This window comes from Medicago sativa, chromosome 4 (assembly GCF_051527215.1).
Source record: "Medicago sativa cultivar Bolivia chromosome 4, Bolivia_mono, whole genome shotgun sequence".
Classification (NCBI taxonomy): Eukaryota; Viridiplantae; Streptophyta; class Magnoliopsida; order Fabales; family Fabaceae; genus Medicago; species Medicago sativa.
The window spans coordinates 6761019-6782192 of record NC_140752.1 but is presented as its reverse complement, the minus strand read 5'-3'; the positions used below and the strand labels follow the sequence as shown (position 1 = coordinate 6782192).

The following is a 21174-nucleotide window of genomic DNA, read 5'->3' as shown; positions in this document are numbered from 1 at the left end:
TAGAGGTGTGAAAGAGACGTTGTGAAATTGCCAGCACATCAAAGAGTCGTTGTTGAAGCTTGATCTTTCACCAATGAGCTTTTGCCTGATTTGGTTGTTGTCCTATGAAGAACCAATTTGAAATCCATTCCCATTGTGAAGGAACATCTTTGCAGGCATAGCTGTTATTCTGGAGCTGTTTTCTTGTCTTGTAGCGTGGACACAAAACAGAGTAGTGGAGAAGGTGGTTGTACAGTTCGTACAAAGTACAATGTCAACGCTTTTTGAAGATAAGCTTCCAAATCCTTCAAATCTTCACCAAAGTGACTGTTGCAAGGTTCCACTAGCCTTCTGCAATGTTTTCGAATCCAATAGACAGCTTTTGAAGTGTTGATCCTTGAATCTTCAGCTTGTGGTGATAATCAGCTTCTGATGAAGTCGCTTCTGAACTATCCGCTTCTAATGACTTTCAGCTTCTGATGACTATCAGCTTCTGATGACTATCAGCTTCTGATGACGTCATCATTCTTCAGATGCACTTCTTCAGATGCTTTCAAGCTTCTTTTTTTTGATTCCTTAGCTCTCTTTTTGTTCTTCAGAACCTTTATATGATGTAAATTTTTAACTATGGTCTTGTACACTTGAACAAATATTAGCTAGTCCTATTTACAATTTTTAATACCTTGTTATCATCAAAACTCTTTAAGGTTCATTGTTAAACACATTTTGTTCCAACAATCTCCCCCTTTTTGATGATGACAAACAATAGTATTTAAAATTGATCAATTGTTGTTAATCTAATTAACAAGTTGACTTTGGGGTTCTGAGGTTTGTAAGCTCAGAGTCTGAGGTTTGTAAGCTCTAACTCCCCCTGAGTCTGATAGTCTTTAAGGTGAGGTTTGTAAGCTCCCCCTAAGTTCTATCCAGGTTAATTAAATTCATTGAGAGTGCAATAGTAATATCAGAGCTTAAATAAAATGAAAAGAAGTAGATTATAGATAAGAAGAATGATCCATTTAATTTTATTTGAAATTTGATACTCCTTCTTTCGTTCATAGCTTATACCTTTCAGGTAAAAATGATAGAAGTTTTTCAAAATATTTTTCAAATATCATTAATGGGGCTCAGAGCCTTTAAATACTATCACATATACTCCCCCTTTTGTCATTAGCAAAAAGAAATCAAGCAGAAAAGACAAAAAGATATTGAGAAAAACTCAAATATGAAGAGAGTATAACTATAATCAGAATCTATAATCTTATCACAATATAAACAGAGCAGAAATAAAATGAAGTAAATCAGAGCAAAGTAAAATAACAAAGCAATATGTATAAGAGTATACTCATTTATAAGCAAAAGATGTTCAGAAGCAAAACATAAAACAACAAACAAACAACTAAGGTGTGCAACTAAGGTTTGGGTTGTTGTTGTTGTTGCATCATGTTCATCATTCTCTCCATTTACTCAGCTTGCTTTTTCACTATTTCTTCAAGAGCCTTTTGCCTCTGAAGAAGAGCGACTTCCCTTGCCTTTGATTCCTCCTGTTGCTTGGCCAGCTTCTGTTTCAACATTTTGAAAATTCTAGCTTCCTTTGTCACATAGTCTGCTTCTGAGTAGAAAGGCTCATTTGCCAGGAGCAACATTGGAGTTCTAACCTGCTCAGCTGATACCAGATTCTCCAGAAATCTTCTAACAGTAGCAGTTTTGGTCCTCACACACTTTCTGCTTACAGCATCTATCAAATCAGTAGCTTTCTTCTTCAAAGATGACCATTGTTCCTCATAAGCAACTGGCAGGTCAATCAATTCTCTGAGCTGGATCAGATCTTGCATCTCTGAACTTATTTTGAGTAGCTCAGTTACAATGTATTCAGATTCCAGGATGTTTTAGGGTGGTTGTTCAAGGATTTCTAGTTCTGGGGGTTGGTCAGAAGCACTAAGAGAAAGATCTTGAACAGGTTCAGATGTTGGAATGGTGAGGTGTTGAACAGATTGGGTAGATGAGGATGGTTGGTCAGGGTTAATTTGTGCAGTTGAAGTTGAGGCTTGGAAGTTAACTAAAGAACCATTGTCAACATCCATTAAAGTACCAGTAGGGGGGTTGTTTGGGGATGATGGTTTGATGACATCTGTAGGTTGGGGTGATGTTTGTTCTAGTTGAGGGTCAGGTTGTGGGTCAATGTGAGTGTTGGTTGGTTGTTATTGGGGTGATGAAGTCTTTTATGGTTCTGGTGTATGTTGTTGGGGGCTATCTGAAACAACTTTATCAGAAGCAACTGCTTCAGAAGCTGTTTCAGGGGCTTGTTCTGAGTTAAGGTCTTCCTTATCAGGCACAATCGTGTTGAGGGGTTGGATGTTTATAGGTTGAGGGTGATGGCGGAGAATTCTATCAATGTATTGGTTTCTTCTCTCAGAAAATTCTTCTAACTTTTGATCAATTACATGACCAACAGGTTCATAGGAGCTTGTCTGAGAGGGCTTTTTGTATGTTTTGGTTGATGTTGGATGGCTTTTTACTAATTTTGGGTAGCGTTGTCCTAAAGGTTTATCATCATCAGAATAAGAGGATGATGATAAGGATAAGGATGAGGGATCTGAGGATACATTGACTACTTCTGCTAGCTTATCATCTGAGTTCTTCTGAATATCTTCAGCACTGTTTGCAATCAGCAATAAATCTTCTGCTTTTGAGATGACTAGATTTTGAAGATCCTTAGCAGCTTGAATGGCTTCTGTAGCAATAGCAGCAGCATCTTTACTGATAAGGCTAGATGTAGAAACTTCAATCTCTTTTGATAGCTTAAGAGCCTGCTGAAGAGCCTGAGCAGCAGCTTCTTCCTCCTTTTTCTTCTTCAATTCCCTTGTAACCAGATCAGTTGAGGCTTCCACACCTTCTACTTTTTCAATCATGTAGGGAGATTCCATTATCTTCCTAATTGCAGGTTTCCTCTTCTTCTTAGGCACTGGAGGATGTTCAGGAGCTATTATAGTTTTAGAAGCAGCAACTTTGCCACTTCTGGTCTTCCTCTTCAGGACCACATTAGTGTCCAGATCCTGAACTTCTTTCTCGATTGATGGTAATCCAGACCCACCAATTTTTAGCTTGTCAAAAGTTTTCTTCTTCTTGGAAGAATTCTCCACTTCCAAGTACTCTTCTTCTGACATTTTCTTTCTCTTACTCTTCCTGCTTCCTTCAACAGGTAGCTTACTTCCTGGCATCTCCTCAGGAACTTTTTCTAAACCAATAAACTCACCTGTTGTTGAAAAATGATCACTAAGAAGTGCCATTTGAACTGCAAGGGAATCCTTCTTACAGATTGGAGGGAAATCAGCATTCAGTTGCGAGACATCCATGGATTCACTGATATCTGACTCCAGAGGTGTGAATTCCTGAATCAGGTTCATGTTTTTCAATGTTCTTCCATTGATCATTTTGCCAACCACTGTATCCAGCATTTTATCAGTGTAGAACCTTGTTGCACTGAGTGCAGCAATTACTCCTCCTTGATGGAAAATTTCAGAGAGTAATCTTCCATAAGGCACCCAGAATCTGTCCTTGTTCTGACTTCTCCAAAGCTGATTTTCCATGAATTTGAAGATATACTTTGGTAAGTTGATTTTCTCCCCTTTGATAAGATGATAAGCAAAGACTTTTTATGCCAAAGAAGGTTTGTCATTTTCACCACCTTTTGGTAGCAAGTTCTCATATTGGATTTTCAGGAGTATCTTCTTTTCCATATCCAAATCAGCATACGCCTGTGGTGTTGTTGAGTTGAAGAGAGCCATGTTGACTTTGTCATCCCAGAAGCTTTCTTTTGAACTTGAAATCTTTATACCAGAATATTTTCCAAATGCTTCTACACCAATTACCGAAGCAATCACCTCCTGAGTGATTCTTATGGGAACTCCCATCACTGTTGATCTGATTTCAGTTCCCTTAAAGGGTTCCAGCATCGTTTCTTCCCTCGTTTTCCCAGCAAGTTCTGGATAATATAGAATCAAATTCTTTTCTTCTGCTTCTGCTGCCTTTTTGTCAAAGATAGATGCTCTTACCCAAAAATGCCTTACCAATGCTTTGTACGAAGGACCATTCAACATCCTAAAGTACTCCTGCCAACCTTGAGTATTGCAAAAACCCTTGATGTTACAACCGTGATGCAGAAGGGATGAGAAATCAACCGGATTATCAACTTGTACAATCAATTGATGTTCTTTAAGTTTCATAGTATATCCACCCATCAGATATGCAGCCCTTTCTGATTGTTGTTTTTGCATGCTTGAAGTAGATTCTTGAATGTTTTTTTGATTCAAACTTGAGGATGCCATTGAATGATGAAGAAGATGAAGAGGATTAAGGGTTCTAGGGTTATGAGAATTGTGCTTACTTCGCAAGAGGTTTGAAAGCAAGGTGTTTGTTGTGAAGTGAGTAGTGTGTGAATTGACAATGTGTTAAGAGTAAAAACGATTGCAATTCAAAAGAGACAAACAAACATAACATTAATGACATTAGGGGCGCGTGAAAGTACTTTCAAAGCTTTTAAAATCATCATTGCCCTTTTAAGTTATACACCAATACAGATAAGCCACATCAGAAGTTCTCAGAGTAACTGCTAAGTTAGTGGGCCAGTGTTACTACAAAAAGTAACTTCCAGCATTTCCATTAACTCCACTATTCAGAAGCATAAAATCCAGCTTCTGGACTTCAGATGCTGACGTCATCATCAGAAGCGTATTTTCCTCAGAACCTCAATAAAGAGCTTCTGATGGACCATAGCTTCTGAACGGACTTCAGAACCTAAAATCCTATTCATGAGCAAGCAAGTATTTAATCAGACACAAAGTACATGTTCAAATTTTTCTTTATAAAATCAAATCTTTCAACAGTTAAAGGCTTAGTAAATATATCAGCCCGTTGATTCTCAGTATCAATGAATTGTATATCTAAAATTCCTTTTTGAACATAATCTCTGATAAAATGGTGTTTGATTTCAATATGCTTAGCTCTTGAATGCAAAATTGGATTTTTAGACAAACAAATAGCAGCAATATTATCACAATAAATGGGAATGATGTTAGCAATTATCTGATAGTCTTCCAACTGATGTTTCATCCAAAGTAGTTATGTACAACAACTTGCAGCTGAAATGTATTCTGCTTCTGCTGTAGACATAGCAATAGTTGTTTGTCTTTTGCTAGCCCAGGATATAAGATTATCACCCAGAAATTGACAATTGCCACTGGTTGACTTTCTTTCAATCCTATCACCAGCATAATCACCATCACAGAATCCAATTAGCTTATAATTTAAGGATTTCCTGTAAAGGAGTCCGAGATTAGTTGTTCCCTTCAAATACCTGAAGATTCTCTTGACAGCAGTCATATGAGATTCTCTAGGATTTGATTGGAATCTTGCACACAAGCATACACTGAATAAAATATCTGGCCTAGATGCAGTGAGGTATAACAAAGAACCAATCATACCTCTGTACAGCTTCTGATCTACTTTAGCTCATTCATCTTCTTTGCTTAAGGTGCACGTAGGATGCATTGGAGTGTTCATCACTTTACAATCTTCAAGCTTGAATTTCTTCAGAAGCTCCTTTGTATACTTTGATTGATGAACATAGACTCCATCTTTGCATTGATTGATTTGACTGCCTAGGAAGAACTTCAGTTCTCCCATCATGCTCATTTCAAATTCATCCTGCATTAACTTAGAGAATTCCTTGCAAAGAGATGCATTAGTAGACCCAGATATTATATCATCAATATACATTTGCACAACAAGAATATCTTTCCCAAGGGTCCTTCTGAAGAGTGTTGTGTCAACCTGTCCTCTTTTAAAATCATTTCTGATTAAGAAATTACTTAGTCTATCATACCAAGCTCTGGGAGCTTGTTTCAAGACATATAGTGATTTCTTCAGTTTAAAAACATGATCAGGATATTTAATATCCTCAAAACCAGGAGGTTGCTTGACATACACTTCTTCTTCTATGACACCATTAAGAAATGCACTCTTGACATCCATTTGATATAATATTATGCCATGATTAACTGCATAGGAAAGAAGTAACCTGATTGCTTCCAATCTTGCAACTGGAGCAAATGTTTCAGTATAATCTATGCCTTCTTGTTGACTGTATCCTTGTGCAACAAGTCTTGCTTTGTTTCTTGTTACTTCTCCTTGCTCATTCAACTTGTTTCTGAATACCCATTTTGTTCCAATAATGTTCTTGTGCTGAAGTTTGGGTACCAAATCCCACACATCATTTCTTTGAAATTGATTCAACTCTTCTTGCATAGCTAAGATCCATCAATCATCTGAAAGTGCTTCATCAACTGTTGTAGGTTCAATTATTGAGATCAGTCCAATCATTGAACCTTCTTATCTGAAGTATGATCTTGTTCTTCTTGGACTATCTTTGTTTCCAATGATTAACTCCTCTGGATGTGAATACTTGTGCTTGAATGTGTTTCTGGGAGGATCTGCTTGATGTGAGTCGTCTTGTGCTTCATCAGAAGCAGCTTCATCTTGTGCTTCTGATGTGGGTTCAGCTTCTGGACTTTCTTCAGATTCAGCTATCTGATCAGGTTCTGGAGTATCTTCAGGAACCTGTATCTCTGCATAACTTTCACCTTGCTTTGAAGTTTTATCTTCAAGCTCTTTGTCATCAAATTTAACGTGCATAGATTCTTCAACACAAAGTGTTTCTGAATTATACACTCTGTATGCCTTTGACCTTTCAGAGTAACCTAAGAAGATTCCTCTTTGGGCCTTGGCATCAAATTTCTTTAGGTAGAGCTTGTTATTCAGAATGTAACATGTACATCCAAATTGATGAAAGTAAGAGATATTGGGTTTTCTTCCTTTAAAGAGTTTATATGTTGTTTTCTCCAAGATAGGTCTGATATAGATCCTATTCTGGACATAACATACTGTATTCACTGCTTCTGCCCAAAAATGTTTTGGTAAATTGTTTTCATGGATCATGGTTCTGGCCATTTCTTGGAAAGTTCTATTCTTTCTTTCTACAATCCCATTTTGTTGTGAAGTTCTAGGAGAAGAGAATTCATGGACAATTCCATGTTTTTCACAAAAAGCTTCAAATGGCTCATTTTCAAATTCTCCACCATGATCACTTCTGACTTTCAAAATCTTTGATTCTTTTTCAGATTGAATTTGAGTGCAGAAACTACTGAATACATCACAAGCAACATCTTTACTCTTTAGGAACTTCACCCAAGTCCATCTGCTATAATCATCAACAATGACTAATCCATATTTACTTCCATATAAGGATGCAATACTCACTGGTCCAAATAGATCAATGTGAAGTAGTTCCAAGGGTCTGGAGGTTGAAACAATGTCTTTGGTTTTAAAAGATGATTTCACAATTTTCCCTCTCTGACATGCACCACAGAGTGCATCTGAATGATAGTCAATGTCTGGTAGGCCTTTGACAAGTTGTAACTTACTAAGCTTAGAGATTAATCTCCAGTTAGCATGTCCCAACCTTCTGTGCCACATCCATTTCTTATCATTCACTGACAGAAGGCAAATCACCTTCTGGTCAGCCAGTTCAGAAAAATTGATTTTAGACATTTTCTACCCTCTTTCCCTTGAACACAATGAATTTGTCTTCCATGTTGATTACAGTACAGTTGGCTTTCTAAAATAACACATCATAACCATTGTCACAAAATTGACTAATGCTCAAAAGGTTATGTTCAAGACCATCTACCAACCATACATTATTAATTGAGGTAGAGGAATTACCAATAGTTCCTGTACCTATGATCTTGCCAGACTGGTTGCCTCCAAATTTCACACTTCCTCCTTCCTTCATTGTTAGGCTGAGGAAACTGGACTTCTCTCCTGTCATGTGTCTTGAGCAACCGCTGTCCAGGTACCATGATTTTTGTTTCACCTTTGCTCTTAGACATATTTGCAATATTGACATTTTCAGATTTAGGTACCCATTGTCTTATGGGTCCTCTCAGGTTAGTACTAGAAGTTTTACTCTTCACTTCTTGTACCTTGTGTTGTGAGTTGGGTTGCTTCTGATTAACCATCACCTTAGGTTTTTCAACCTTTGGTTTTGGTACTTCAGAAGCAGTAACTTTCTTCTTCTGAAACTTAGACTTCAGAACCTCAGATTTTGGTTTCACCATACTCTGAGGAACAGGTTCTGATCTCTTTAGAATCCTGATCTTTGAAGTCTTGGAATTAGAGTTGATCAGAGCCTTTGGCTTAGAGTTCTTTGGCTTTGAAGTAATCTTAGCCTTTGAGCCAGAAGCTTCAGGTTCTGATTGAACAACAGTTTCCAACTCAACACCTTCAGGTACAAAGAAGGTTTTCAATCCTTCCTTGATGCATTCACAACATGCTTTGAGACTAATTTCATTAGGTTTCCCTCCTGAAAAGCCAATCCCCTTGCCATTGTTTCTGTAAATGTTGTATATCATTGAAGCAACTCTGCTTCTGTCAATACCAGACATGATAAAATCCTCAAGAGCAATTTCATGGTTGCTTAAAGGTTTTTCATTACACTTTTCTTGTAGCTTCTGACATAAGAACCTGAGCTTGTCTTCATACGTTTTACAAATGAAGTCAAAGCCCCTAAGTCCTTCTTCAGAAGCTTTCAGATCCAATAGAGTTGATTTTTGTTGTTTCATTAAATCAGAATATTTTTCTTTTAAATCCTTCAACTCATTGGTTCTTACTTCAAAATGTGTAAGAAGTTCTTTAAGTGACTCAACAAGTTCATTTCTGGGAATTTTGGAATATACCTCGTTTTCATGTTCTGAGTCTGAATCTGATCCAGCTTCTGAAGTTGCTGTTGCTACCAACCCAACAGCTATCTTTGCATCTTCATCAGCTTCATCTTTATCAGATCCAGATTCACTTCCCAAATCATCCCAGGTTGCCATTAAACTCTGCTTAATCTGCTTCTTGAATTTTCTTGGTTTGAATGTTGACTTCTTTGACTTGTCCTTTGACTTTTCCTTCTGAAGATCAGGGCAATCAGCAATGAAATGTCCAGACTTCTTACAGTTGAAGCATCCCTTCTGATCTTCTTTCCTTGAGCTTCTGGAGTTACTCCTTCTGGTCAGAAACTTCCTATTCTTCTTAGCCAGATACTGAAGTCTGTTGGAGAGCATAGCCATCTCAGCAGCATTTGGTCCAGAATCTGAACATGATGGTTCTTCTTCTTCAGATTCAACCACTTTGAGAGCTTTTGATGACTTGCCTTTGGATGGAAGGGCTATTGATTTACTCTTCTTAGTAGACTCATGTTCATTAAGACTTAACTCATGAACTTTGAGAGAACTAACAAGATCTTCGACACTTAAAGTGTTTAAATCTTTAGCTTCCTCAATGGCATTCACCTTTGGTCTCCATCTAGCAGGCAGACTCCTGAGTATCTTGCTCACATGATCAGAAGCAACATAAATCTTCTTCAGTATTTGTAGTCCAGAGACTAAGGTTTGAAACCTTGAGTACATCTCCTCAATAGTTTCATCATCCTTCATCTTGAACAACTCATACTGATGTACAAGCATAAGAGCCTTTGCTTCTCTGACCTTCTTGCTGCCTTCATAGTTAGCACAAAGAGAAGCAAACATTGCTTTAGTAGTAGACTTGTCACTCATCTTCATGTACTCTGCTTAGGAATAGCAATGACAAGTGCTCCTCTGATGATGTGATGCTTCTTGTAGATCTTCTTCTGAGCAGGAGTATGTTTCTTTCTATCAACAGCAGCTCCTTCTTCATCAAGAACCAAGTCATTACCAACACCTTCTTCTAGTCTGTCCCAGAGTTCTTCGTCTAAACTCATGACATAACTATAAAAGTTGGTTTTCCACCAAGAGAATTCTTCAGGGTCTCCGTTGAACTTTGGAATCTTTCCAACACTAGATTTCTTACTATCACTATAATCATGTACGACATTATTATAGCTAGTTTGACCAGTATGAATAGGAGATTCACCAGACATGTTTTTCTCAAATCTTGGAATGTTACACTGTTAGGTGTTATCAACAGAACCAAGGCTCTAGATACCAATTGAAGGTGAGAAAAACACAAAAGGGGGGTTGAATTGTGTTTTGAAAACTTCTTCGTTTCTCCTAAAAACTGAACACACTGATCAGAAGCTAAGTGATACAGCTTCTGAAGTGATAAATAGAATCTGAACGCAGCGGAATAAAACAGAGAGAGAGAGAGAGAGAGAGAGAGAGAGAGAGAAGAAAGACACAAAGCAATTATACTGGTTCCTTCCACAATCCGGAAGTAGTCCAGTCCCCCTTGCACTTCCAAGGAGATTTCACTAGAATGTAATATCTGATTACAATTGCTCAAGCACACTGCAAGAGACTTCCTTTGCTCAAGCACACTTTGCAAGAGTCTTCCTATGCTCAAGAACACAATCAAGAGACTTCTATGCTCAAGCACAACTGCAAGAGACTTCTAAACAAACAAGATTACAAAAAATAAAATTTGAAGTTGAACACTTGATATACAATCAGAGGTGCTCACAATACAATCAGATACAAACTCTAAGACTTAAGAATTTCTAAGACTAGAACTTGAGAAACAGAAATTCTAAGTGAATGCAGAACAATTTTAGCAGAGGTTTGGCACTTGTAAAAATAGTTGAGAGTCTTTCGTTCAGCATTGCCAAAATTCTAAGTCTCCACTCCTTTATATATAGGTGTGAAAGAGACGTTGTGAAATTGCCAGCACATCAAAGAGTCGTTGTTGAAGCTTGATCTTTCACCAATGATCTTTTGCCTGATTTGGTTGTTGTCCTATGAAGAACCAATTTGAAATCCATTCCCATTGTGAAGGAACATCTTTGCAGGCATAGCTGTTATTCTGGAGCTGTTTTCTTGTCTTGTAGCGTGGACACAAAACAGAGTAGTGGAGAAGGTGGTTGTACAGTTCGTACAAAGTACAATGTCAACGCTTTTTGAAGATAAGCTTCCAAATCCTACAAATTTTCACCAAAGTGACCGTTGCAAGGTTCCACTAGCCTTCTGCAATGTTTTCGAATCCAATAGACAGCTTTTGAAGTGTTGATCCTTAAATCTTCAGCTTGTGGTGATAATCAGCTTCTGATGAGCTTCAGCTTCTGATGAAGTCGCTTCTGAACTATCCGCTTCTGATGACTTTCAGCTTCTGATGACTATCAGCTTCTGATGAGCTCATCATTCTTCAGATGCACTTCTTCAGATGCTTTCAAGCTTGTTTTTTTGATTCCTTAGCTCTCTTTTTGTTCTTCAGAACCTTTATATGATGTAAATTTTTAACTATGGTCCTGTACACTTGAACAAATATTAGCTAGTCCAATTTACAATTTTTAATACCTTGTTATCATCAAAACTCTTTAAGGTTCATTATTAAACACATTTTGTTCCAACAAATATCTCTATATTACGAGATATACTCTAGAGAAAATAAGTGTAGTGAAAAAAAATCATCTCTGATTTATACTACATTTATATTAGTGCAATGGAAGCATGTATTATTGTAAACTAGAAGTTTACAAATTATATTAAATTTATTGTTGGCAAGACCGGTTAGGTTATCCTGGATTGATTATGATGCAAAAACTAGTTGAAAAAAAATTGATATATATTGAAGAGTCAGAAGATTCTTCAATCTAGTAACTATCGTGTGTTACTAGCTCCTAAAGAAAGTTGACAATTTAAGAGAATGAGTTTCTGACTTATATAAGATGATATTTAAATTAATACACAGATCATGTGAATCACTTGAATATTATATGATTTGAATCAATGCACCAACTAAATGATCACGTGTATATTCATAACCAGAAGTTTGTGAGATTAATATGTGAACAATTTGACTAAGAGTTTATTTTTTGAACTTTTCATAAAGCATTTGATAAGTATCATTCGTCAGTTGAAATTGACATTGAACAGCTAGTAGCATATGCTCATAAAAATGGACTTGAAGATACATTCTTTAGACGTCTAAAGTTAATTGTATGATTGATACTTACGAAACCATGCCTTATAAACTCTAGTTTGGTTATGAGACCATGTCTTATAAACTCTATTTTAGGAATCAATAATCTTGTATGTTGAGATATTGATTTGCATCAAGCCAACACATTACTATATATAAGTCCTCCCCTTAATCTATCGTTGGTTTTAGGTTAACAACCTAATATTTCTCATCCAAGTCAATTTTGGATGTGTTGTGTATATCACTAAGATAAATCTTGAAAGAATATTGAAAAAATATATTTGATATGAATATCCATATATCATTAACTATACTAAGCCAACTTATTTACAGCCCAGTAGGCTGATTATCAATTGATGGATTAGTTTTTCCAATATTAGGGGGAGATAATATGCAGCTGAAAATGTGAACCTGAAATTCAAATAAATTATTTGAAAGCAAATATTATTGTCTCGTCTTGATCCTCAAGATATAACTCATTTGCTAAGTTAAACAAATCAAATATCAGCTGCTAATGCTCCAAATGCAGTAGATGTCATTGTTGGATAATCTAATACTGCAAATGAGTCTCAACCGTGCCTGAAGCATGGTAGATCAATCGGTTCCAAATATAAAAAGTTTTGAATAAGAAAATGAGTTTAAAGGAAAGGTAACCCAAACAAGCGGATACATAAACTCTAAAAGAGTTTCATGACATAATTGATTTTTTCAATTCTAGAAGAACTGGTCGGGTACCTAAAACTTATGAAATATCAATAAATTATGCATTAATGAAATATCTCAATGAAATGAGACGAAACCGAAATGAAGTCAACATCGACGTGTTTTTGGATATAATATAGCGCTATATGTGATAAGTAACAATGAGGATCATAGGTTAAAGTCTATTAAAGATTATAGATAAAGAAAAAATCTACAAATGGAAAGAGACAATTCCACCAAAATCAAACTCGTTTCATAAATCATAATTTGTTTGGATTTGTAGTCCGCACACTTGAAAGTGTGAAATTAAATGGATATATATATATATATATATATATATGATTTTTTGCGGGAAAAGAGAATTAGAATTGTAAAATACATATATATATATATATATATAGAGTTTGATATGTTCATCTGAAGTGAATTGGTAAATGTCTACCATTTATTTTTAAGAGACATATATTATTTAGACACATATTCACCTGAAGTGAATTCAACAACTTTTTCATGCTTGATTAAGTTCAGTAGCACATGAATGGCTCAAATTATATGAAAGATGTGCTACAATAAGTGATATAAGAAACTCCATAAATGATTTCATTTGCTAATGTATACTAGCAAAATGATAGAAAAAAATGACATCATTTGTCCATTTTAAGGATTTGAAAATGAATTCGCTATAATCGATTTTATGATAATGGTATAAAATATTAATAGAAATCTTGAAGAGATTCTAAAATTTGTTATTATATAAATGTTCATATGGACAAATCTAATTGATCATGTACTATAATGATTGTGATGTCACTTGATGTGAGTCAAGATCATGCCCTCAAGAAAGTTATGAACAACTTGAATTGGTTAAGTGAGGACACTAATGTATTTTGCTTATTATATACATCATGGTATTTTAGTTTTGTCAATACAAATATTGCAGCAAAGTCAAGCATACAATTTGTACCTTAGAGAAAGAACAATATCACTCAATCGTTTGAAAATGCTAACACCACATCAAGGAAGAGGACAATTCTCTTTATTAAGGATTATGATTTTATACATACAAGAAACTTGCGGTTTTCTAATTTTAAAATGAGGTTCTTTCAACAACTCAATATGAAGATATCTCAAGAGCCGCTAATTTAGAGAAGAGTATGGAGATAGATAATATCTTTCTACAGAGTCACCGCCAAGTAAAGATTTTGAATAACCAATATAAATGATTATTTAAACTTCTTCGTTGTGTTTATGAGGGGGAGACAAAAATGTGTTCTACACTCTTTCTCTCTTAACCATGGTTTTATCCCATTGGGTTTTCCAGATAAGGTTTTTAATGAGGCAGATTAAGACATTAAAGGATGTTGTACTCTTTTTCCTTCACTAGAATTTTTTCCTGTTGGGTTTTTCTCTAATAAGGTTTTAATGAGGCACATCCTTCATGGACATCCAAGGGGGAGTGTTATGAATAATATTAATATGATGTGGATGTCCATTGTCCCTAGACCTTCTATATCCCTTAACTATTATGACTAAATGGCTTTATTTATTCCTATTGATATTAGTCTCATGAATTTTCATGTAATTGTAAGTTACAATGCAACTTTTGTATCCTATAAATAGGACCTGCATTGTCATGTAAAGAACACACATGAGAAGTAATACAATACACTTTCTTGTTTTCTCTTTATCCCTTTCTATCTACTCTTCTATGTTATACAATATCTTACAATACTTTAGATTAATTTCATAATATAGAGGCTGCTAACTTACACCCACCCAAAACACTAAATTTTGATCGAAAGAGACATTCATGTTTAATCTACAACATATTTAAAGTATGATTATCTTTAATAGAAAGAATTATGGAATATATATTATTTTCACAATTTATTTATGATTTTTTTTTGGTTTTTTATGACAAAATCGTGAGGGGTGACCTTGGCGCAACTGGTAAAGTTGTTGTCATGTGACTGTAAGGTCACGGGTTCAAGTCATGGAAACAGCCTCTTGTGTAAAAACAGGGTAAGGCTGCGTACAATACATCAAATGGTGGGACTCCTTCCCGGACCCTACGTATGCGTGCCCCTTTTTTTATGACAGGGTAAGGCTGCGTACAATACATCAAATGGTGGGACTCCTTCCCGGACCCTACGTATGCGTGCCCCTTTTTTTATGCCAAATGTAAAAACATCAAATGGTGGGACTCCTTCCCGGACCCTACGTATGCGTGCCCCTTTTTTTATGACAAATGTAAAAATAGGGTAAGGCTGCGTACCATACACCAAATGGTGGGACTCCTTCCTGGACCCTGCGTATGCTTGCCTTTTTTTTTATGACAAAATAGTGTTTAGTTTATAAACTAACGTAGATACTAGTGTAATATACTACATAATGGTTGCACTTACGGGATCTAGCAGGTAAAAAGAGATGAGCCTAAGATAGGGCAATTTCACAATTGGCGCATGCTAAAACTCACCAGGTTCCATACCCTGCCCTCACAATATTAAAATTTCACACATTTGGTTTTCTCATCTTCATTTACTACTGTTTGGTAAAGTATATGAATGTAATCAACCTTTCAAGCGAAAATACAGTGATGCGCATGAGTATTGTATAATGTATGTATTTTTTTTAAGAAGATATAATATGTGTATTTACACAAACCGACTTAACTTTTCATACAAGACAAGATTGACATGTACACCAAATATAATCTCTTTTCATCCACAAGACATCTGACATATTTACTTTGCATAAAACATATAGCCAAGTTCCGCCTAATAACTAGTCTAATTTGTACCAATTAGGTTAGAGATGTCCCAACGGCCTCACCACTTGTACAATCTACCTAAGATAAATAAACGCGACATTACTGTTATTTAATATCCAACAATATAAATAGGGGGATTTGAAGAATCGTAACTGCTGCTTACTTTTCTGCAACCAAAAACAGGTAAACTTGCTCTATTACAAACAGATAAAAATTGCAAGCTTTCTAATCCTTAACTTTTATATCGTCAAACTTACAAAAATAAGTAACGCGAATTGTTTGGACGAAACGACAATTCATGTGGATGCCTCTACTTATCACTTTATTACTTGATAAACGATTTGGTACACTTGTCTAATCCGCATATCAGTACTCAGTTATCTTAGCCTTATCCCAACACACACACAAAATTAGCTACACATACGCATGGTAGAAATTACAAAAAGATGAGAAGGAGATGAAATCACAAAAAATCTTGATGATCCAAGCTTCTATGCACTTCCACCTTGTTGGTTGCATTTCCTCGGTGTTTCCTTGTTTTGAAAAGTGTATGAATGCCAAAAATGATTATGAGTTACTATTTATATGTTCATAATAGTGTAGATTCACTAAGCCAGAAGGTGCACACTTAGTGAATGGATGTTACTTCAAAGTGAAGTAGTTATCAGCTTATCCAATAGATCACTAATGCAAAAGCTTGATTTGTTAATGGACTTTATGCTCGCTTAGTGAATATGCTCTTCACTCCACATTGAACTCTCGACTTGAATCAGTTTAACCACTCTTTGGACTTTCTTAGCGAATTTCCTTGCCCTTGTTGCCTTCAATCATCTGACTTGGCTTGCTACGTGCTTGCTCCAAGCTTGCTTAATGAATTGTCTTATATTCACAATTCCTGTTCTTTGATACTTCAAGCATTCCTTGATCATTTAACCTACAATTAAAATGGAAAATGATCATTTACACAACTTTCAATGTAAAATACTACTATATTTGACTCCTTAACCGGTACCTCGGGAACACTGGTTAATATTTCCCAATATATATTACTAGTCCTTTAATTTAAAGTAAATATTATTATTGTAACCAAAAAAAAAAGTAAATATTATTATGATCGTTATATTACTATCCGTTATATATTCAGATACCGGTATGGAAAATAAAGATACAGAACCTCACTTCAAAAGTCACGTACAGTGCATCATAATTACTACTTAATTTTACAACCATATGCTACACATTTATCCTCTATATATAAGGTCGCTCTCCTAGATGTTTTCTATCATTGAACAATTTATTGGTTTTGTCTTACACTGTCTTTTATTTGACTACTTGTGTGCAATAAATCTCCCAAAACATTCACGTGTTGGTTTTGTTCTATAGTCTAGAGGTTGAAAAATGGGTAGGTCACCTTTCTGTGAGAAAGTTGGATTGAAGAAAGGACCATGGACTCCTGAGGAAGACCAAAAACTCATAGCTTATATTGAAGAATTTGGTCATGGAAACTGGCGTGTATTGCCTTCCAAATCTGGTTGGTATTTTATCATTATAATTTTTTTCAAGATATATATATGATAATATATGTTTTGTGTAGAACTTTTTTTTTTAACAAGTTTATAAAATTTTTGATAAAAGGGCTTCAAAGATGTGGAAAGAGCTGCAGACTAAGATGGACTAACTACCTTCGACCAGACATAAAAAGAGGAAAGTTTAGTTTGCAGGAAGAGCAAACTATTATTCAACTTCATGCCCTTCTTGGAAACAGGTAAATACACACTTTTCTACTAGTTGAGCACATTTAAAGCAAAAAAACTAACCAACACTCTCTCATATACTCCGGTTAGTTACCACATGAATGATTGCTTAGCATCCACAATGGAGACATCCATTTTTGGGTACTTAACTGGGTCTCACGCGTACTCATCACCCATTTATAATTTTTTAATAATAGTACTTAATAAGCATTTAATCCCTCCAACCCAGATTTCACACAAAGTTCTTAAATGGAACCCACTAATCAACTATCAATAACTTTATATCACTACATTTCAATTTTTTAATATTAAAAGAGTGCGGGTCCCGGTTAAAGTTGGGGGGTCTTAAATAAGACTCTGGATCTTATAAGACCCTGAAAAAGATTCTCCTTAATGGGGGTACCTAATAGGTACTGGGTCTTTAATGTCTAACCCTCCCATTGGAGATGGTCTTACTATGCTATAGTACTCACTCCCTAACTTGGAAAGTTGACCACCGGCAGTATATTAAGCTTTTATATAGGCTTAAATATGATTTTCGTCCCTGTAATATAGGCGTGTATTGATTTTCGTCCCTGTCAAAAAAAAAGTTTGAATTACGTCCCTGTAAAAAAAAATTTGTTTGAAAATGGTCCCTGGCCCCACTGTTCAGCTGACTTGGCATGGTATTTGCCACGTGGTAGTTGCTGACTGTGCAACTTTTGCCACGTGGCGGTCCACGTAATTAAAAAATAAAAAATAAAATTCTGAAAATTATTTATTTAAATTTAAAAAATCTGAAAATAAATTTAAAAATCATAAAAAATTTCTGAAAAAAATCTGAAAATTATAAAAAATTTCCAAAAAATCTAAAAATAAATTTAAAAATCATAAAATATTTCCCAAAAAAATATGAAAATTATAAAAAATTTCCGAAAAATCTGAAAATAAATTTAAAAATCATAAAAAAATTTCAAAAAATAGATTTTATAATTTGAAAATTATATATTAAATTTTTTCGAAAAACAATGGCAATTATATTTTCTAAAAATAAATTATAATTTAATAAAAAATATAATTTCTTTTTCTTTTATGAAAATTCTAATTTTAAAAAAGAAATATTTTTTTCAGAAATTTCAGAATATATAATATTCAAAAAATTAATTTTATATTGAAATTTATACAAAAAAATTAAATTCAGAAAATTATTTTAATATTTTAAAATTTATTTTCAGAATTTTTAAATTTATTTTCAGTTTTTTCGAAAATTTTTTATAATTTTCAGATTTTTTTCAGAATTTTTTTATAATTTTTCAGAATTTTTTTATGATTTTTAAATTTATTTTCATATTTTTTAATTTTAAAAACAATTTTTAAAATATTTTTTATAAATTTAATATTATGTGGCACGCCATGTCAGCGCCACGTGGCAAAAGTTGCACAGTCAGCAACTGCCACGTGGCCAAAACCATGCCAAGTCAGCTGAACAGTGGGGCCAGGGACCATTTTCAAATAAAAATTTTTTTACAGGGACGTAATTCAAACTTTTTTTTTTTACAAGGACGAAAATTAAAACACGCCTATATTACAGGGACGAAAATCATATTTAAACCTTTTATATATTGATATGTTACAACAACCAATATGATGTTCATAGTCTCTCAAAAGAGTCTTAATTAACTTAGAAAAAAAGTCCTAATTTCAATATTTCACCAAAAATCTAAATTATTTAAGTTAAGCGAATTAAATAATTTTTCTCTCTTAAATCTACACACTACTTTTGACTAAGTGGTAAGGTACTCAGACAGTTAAATGACAATACGATGAGTTATGATTATCTTCATTTAAGACTCTCTCAATTTTTTCTATTTGAAAAGATAAACACATAAAAAAGTTTGAAAAATAAATAATTAATGTGGTTAAACGAACTTAATGGTGGACTATACTATCTATTTTTTGTGTATATTTTTTTAAAATGACATCCAATATAAACAATACTTTGTATCTATAATAACTTTTTATATTAAAAAAGGACATGTTGCTCTTGAGGAGCAAGCATGTTGATGTACGTTCTTAAGTTTTGCATTTGATATAACTCACTCATCCTTGCATATTCAACTTATAAAATGAATATGATGTCATTTTTTATTACTTTTACTTTTTCTTAGTGGACTTAAATTTTTCCATTAAAGGGGAAACCTTGGCGCAACTGGTAAAGTTGTTGTCATGTGACTGGAAGGTCACGGGTTCAAGTCCTGGAAACAGCCTGGTGTGCAAAAATTGGGTAAGGCTGCGCGAGATTAATGCACCGGGTTGCCCTTTTTAAATTTTTCCATTAGTAGATGATTACATAGTGAAGTGTAGATGATTTGAGGATGTTTTTGTTATGATTGATCATGTGCACACAGATGGTCATCCATAGCAGCTCAACTTCCAAGAAGAACAGACAATGAGATCAAGAACTATTGGAGCACACACCTTAAGAAAAGACTAACAAGAATGGGGATAGACCCTACAACTCACAAACCAAAAACAGACCCCACAACTGGTAGTAGCACCAAAGACTCAGCAAACCTTAGCCACATGGCTCAATGGGAGAGTGCTCGTTTGGAAGCAGAAGCAAGATTTGTTAGAGAATCTAATAAGCTGAAAGCTCAAAGACAACTTGAGTTTGAATCCTCCAAACCAAAGCCACCTGCAAGACTTTTTCTTAACAAAATCACACCACTGATTCAACCTTCACTTCCACCTTGTCTTGATATCCTCAAAGCATGGCAAAGTTCATGGTCCAAACCAAAAACAACAACAACCAGAGAGGACTCAAACAATAACAATAACAACAACAAAATGCATACTATGTATGCTATGATGTTATCCAATGATGATATTGAATCTCCAACATCCACTTTGAACTTCCCTGGAACAACATTGCTTCCTTTACCTCTTTCTGTTCCTCTTCCAGTTTCTGCTCCTATGGCAAACAATAATATTGAACCATTCAATCAAAGTTTACTTCCTTTAACCAATAACACCAATGATGATGATGAGATATGGAAACAATTCAATTTTACTAAGCATAACACAGAAGCTGGTCGTGATCATGATGACAATAACACTATGTTGAACTTTCAGCAAGATGATGATATTATGGCGGCTGTGGAAGCATTTAGAGCAAGCGGTGGATTTGATAATAATATCAATACACCTCCTGTTTCAACAAATGTTCTTCAAGTTCTTGAGGGTGGTGATCAAGAAAATTTGGATGGAAGCATGATATGTAACGTGAATCTCGAGGACAATAAGAATTATTGGAATAGCATACTTGGTTTGATTAATGAATCTGATGATATGAACATTGTTCTATAATAATGAAGCTATAGATCATAGGTAGAGCTAGCTAGCTATAGTAGCTGTTTGACTATAGGGAGTACTTAATTAGGATAGTTCAATGAGTTGATAATAATGCAATGTCGGCTTCATTTGGACCAAAAAACACTTCTTAGTTGTTACCTTAGCTTCTTCTTTGTAGTTGTTGTTTTACGAAAGAAAAAATAATGTTGTTTGATTAGTAGTATTTATGATCAATTTGAATTGAATAGTTTAGTGAAAAATGTATCTTGTATCCTACCATAAATTTTAAAGATTAATTCTATGTAGGATGGAGTGATTTATCCCCACTAACTAATATGTTACATATCAATGATTATATTCACGTTTCTTGCTAATCAACTCTATCAAAAAGATATTAAAACAATATCAAATTAAAGACTCCTTAAAATTAAACAAAAGATTCATATATAGTCGATTAGGTTGTCTACATATTTGTTATGATTGTGGTCAATCATGTTAAAGAGTCTTACCTCGGACAAAATAAGACATGAACATGTGTTTATAAGTGGAGACAATTTTCATCTCACAAGCCGGTTTTGTGGGGTTATAATAGGCCCAAACATAATTTCTAAGATGGTATCAGAGCCTCTCCAACATCTATTGGCC

General features: G+C 34.7%; 2 protein-coding genes across 2 annotated transcripts; one reads left to right on the top strand and one right to left on the bottom strand.

Moving 5' to 3' along the window:
* Positions 1–3632: 3632 nt before the first annotated feature.
* Positions 3633–4304, bottom strand: LOC146925849 (uncharacterized). Its single transcript, XM_085702269.1, has one exon. It carries the CDS (start codon positions 4302–4304, stop codon positions 3633–3635), a length of 672 nt encoding a protein of 223 aa, XP_085558395.1.
* Positions 4305–16753: 12449 nt separating this feature from the next.
* LOC146925848 (transcription factor MYB106-like) lies at positions 16754–20687 on the top strand. The gene is made up of 3 exons (XM_085758292.1): positions 16754–16976; positions 17081–17210; positions 19587–20687. Exons 1-3 carry the CDS (start codon positions 16844–16846, stop codon positions 20542–20544), a joined length of 1221 nt encoding a protein of 406 aa, XP_085614418.1. The 5' UTR covers positions 16754–16843; the 3' UTR covers positions 20545–20687.
* The last annotated feature ends 487 nt before the right edge of the window (positions 20688–21174 follow it).

What these genes read in the sequence shown, in the direction of transcription:
- LOC146925848 (XM_085758292.1), top strand. Translation starts at nt 16,844, where the DNA reads ATGGGTAGGTCACCTTTCTGTGAGAAAGTTGGATTGAAGAAAGGACCA. An exon ending in TGTATTGCCTTCCAAATCTG is followed by an intron (nt 16,977 to 17,080) that starts GTTGGTATTTTA and finishes TTTTGATAAAAG; the next exon opens with GGCTTCAAAGATGTGGAAAG. An exon ending in CATGCCCTTCTTGGAAACAG is followed by an intron (nt 17,211 to 19,586) that starts GTAAATACACAC and finishes ATGTGCACACAG; the next exon opens with ATGGTCATCCATAGCAGCTC.
- LOC146925849 (XM_085702269.1), bottom strand. Translation starts at nt 4,304, where the DNA reads ATGGCATCCTCAAGTTTGAATCAAAAAAACATTCAAGAATCTACTTCA.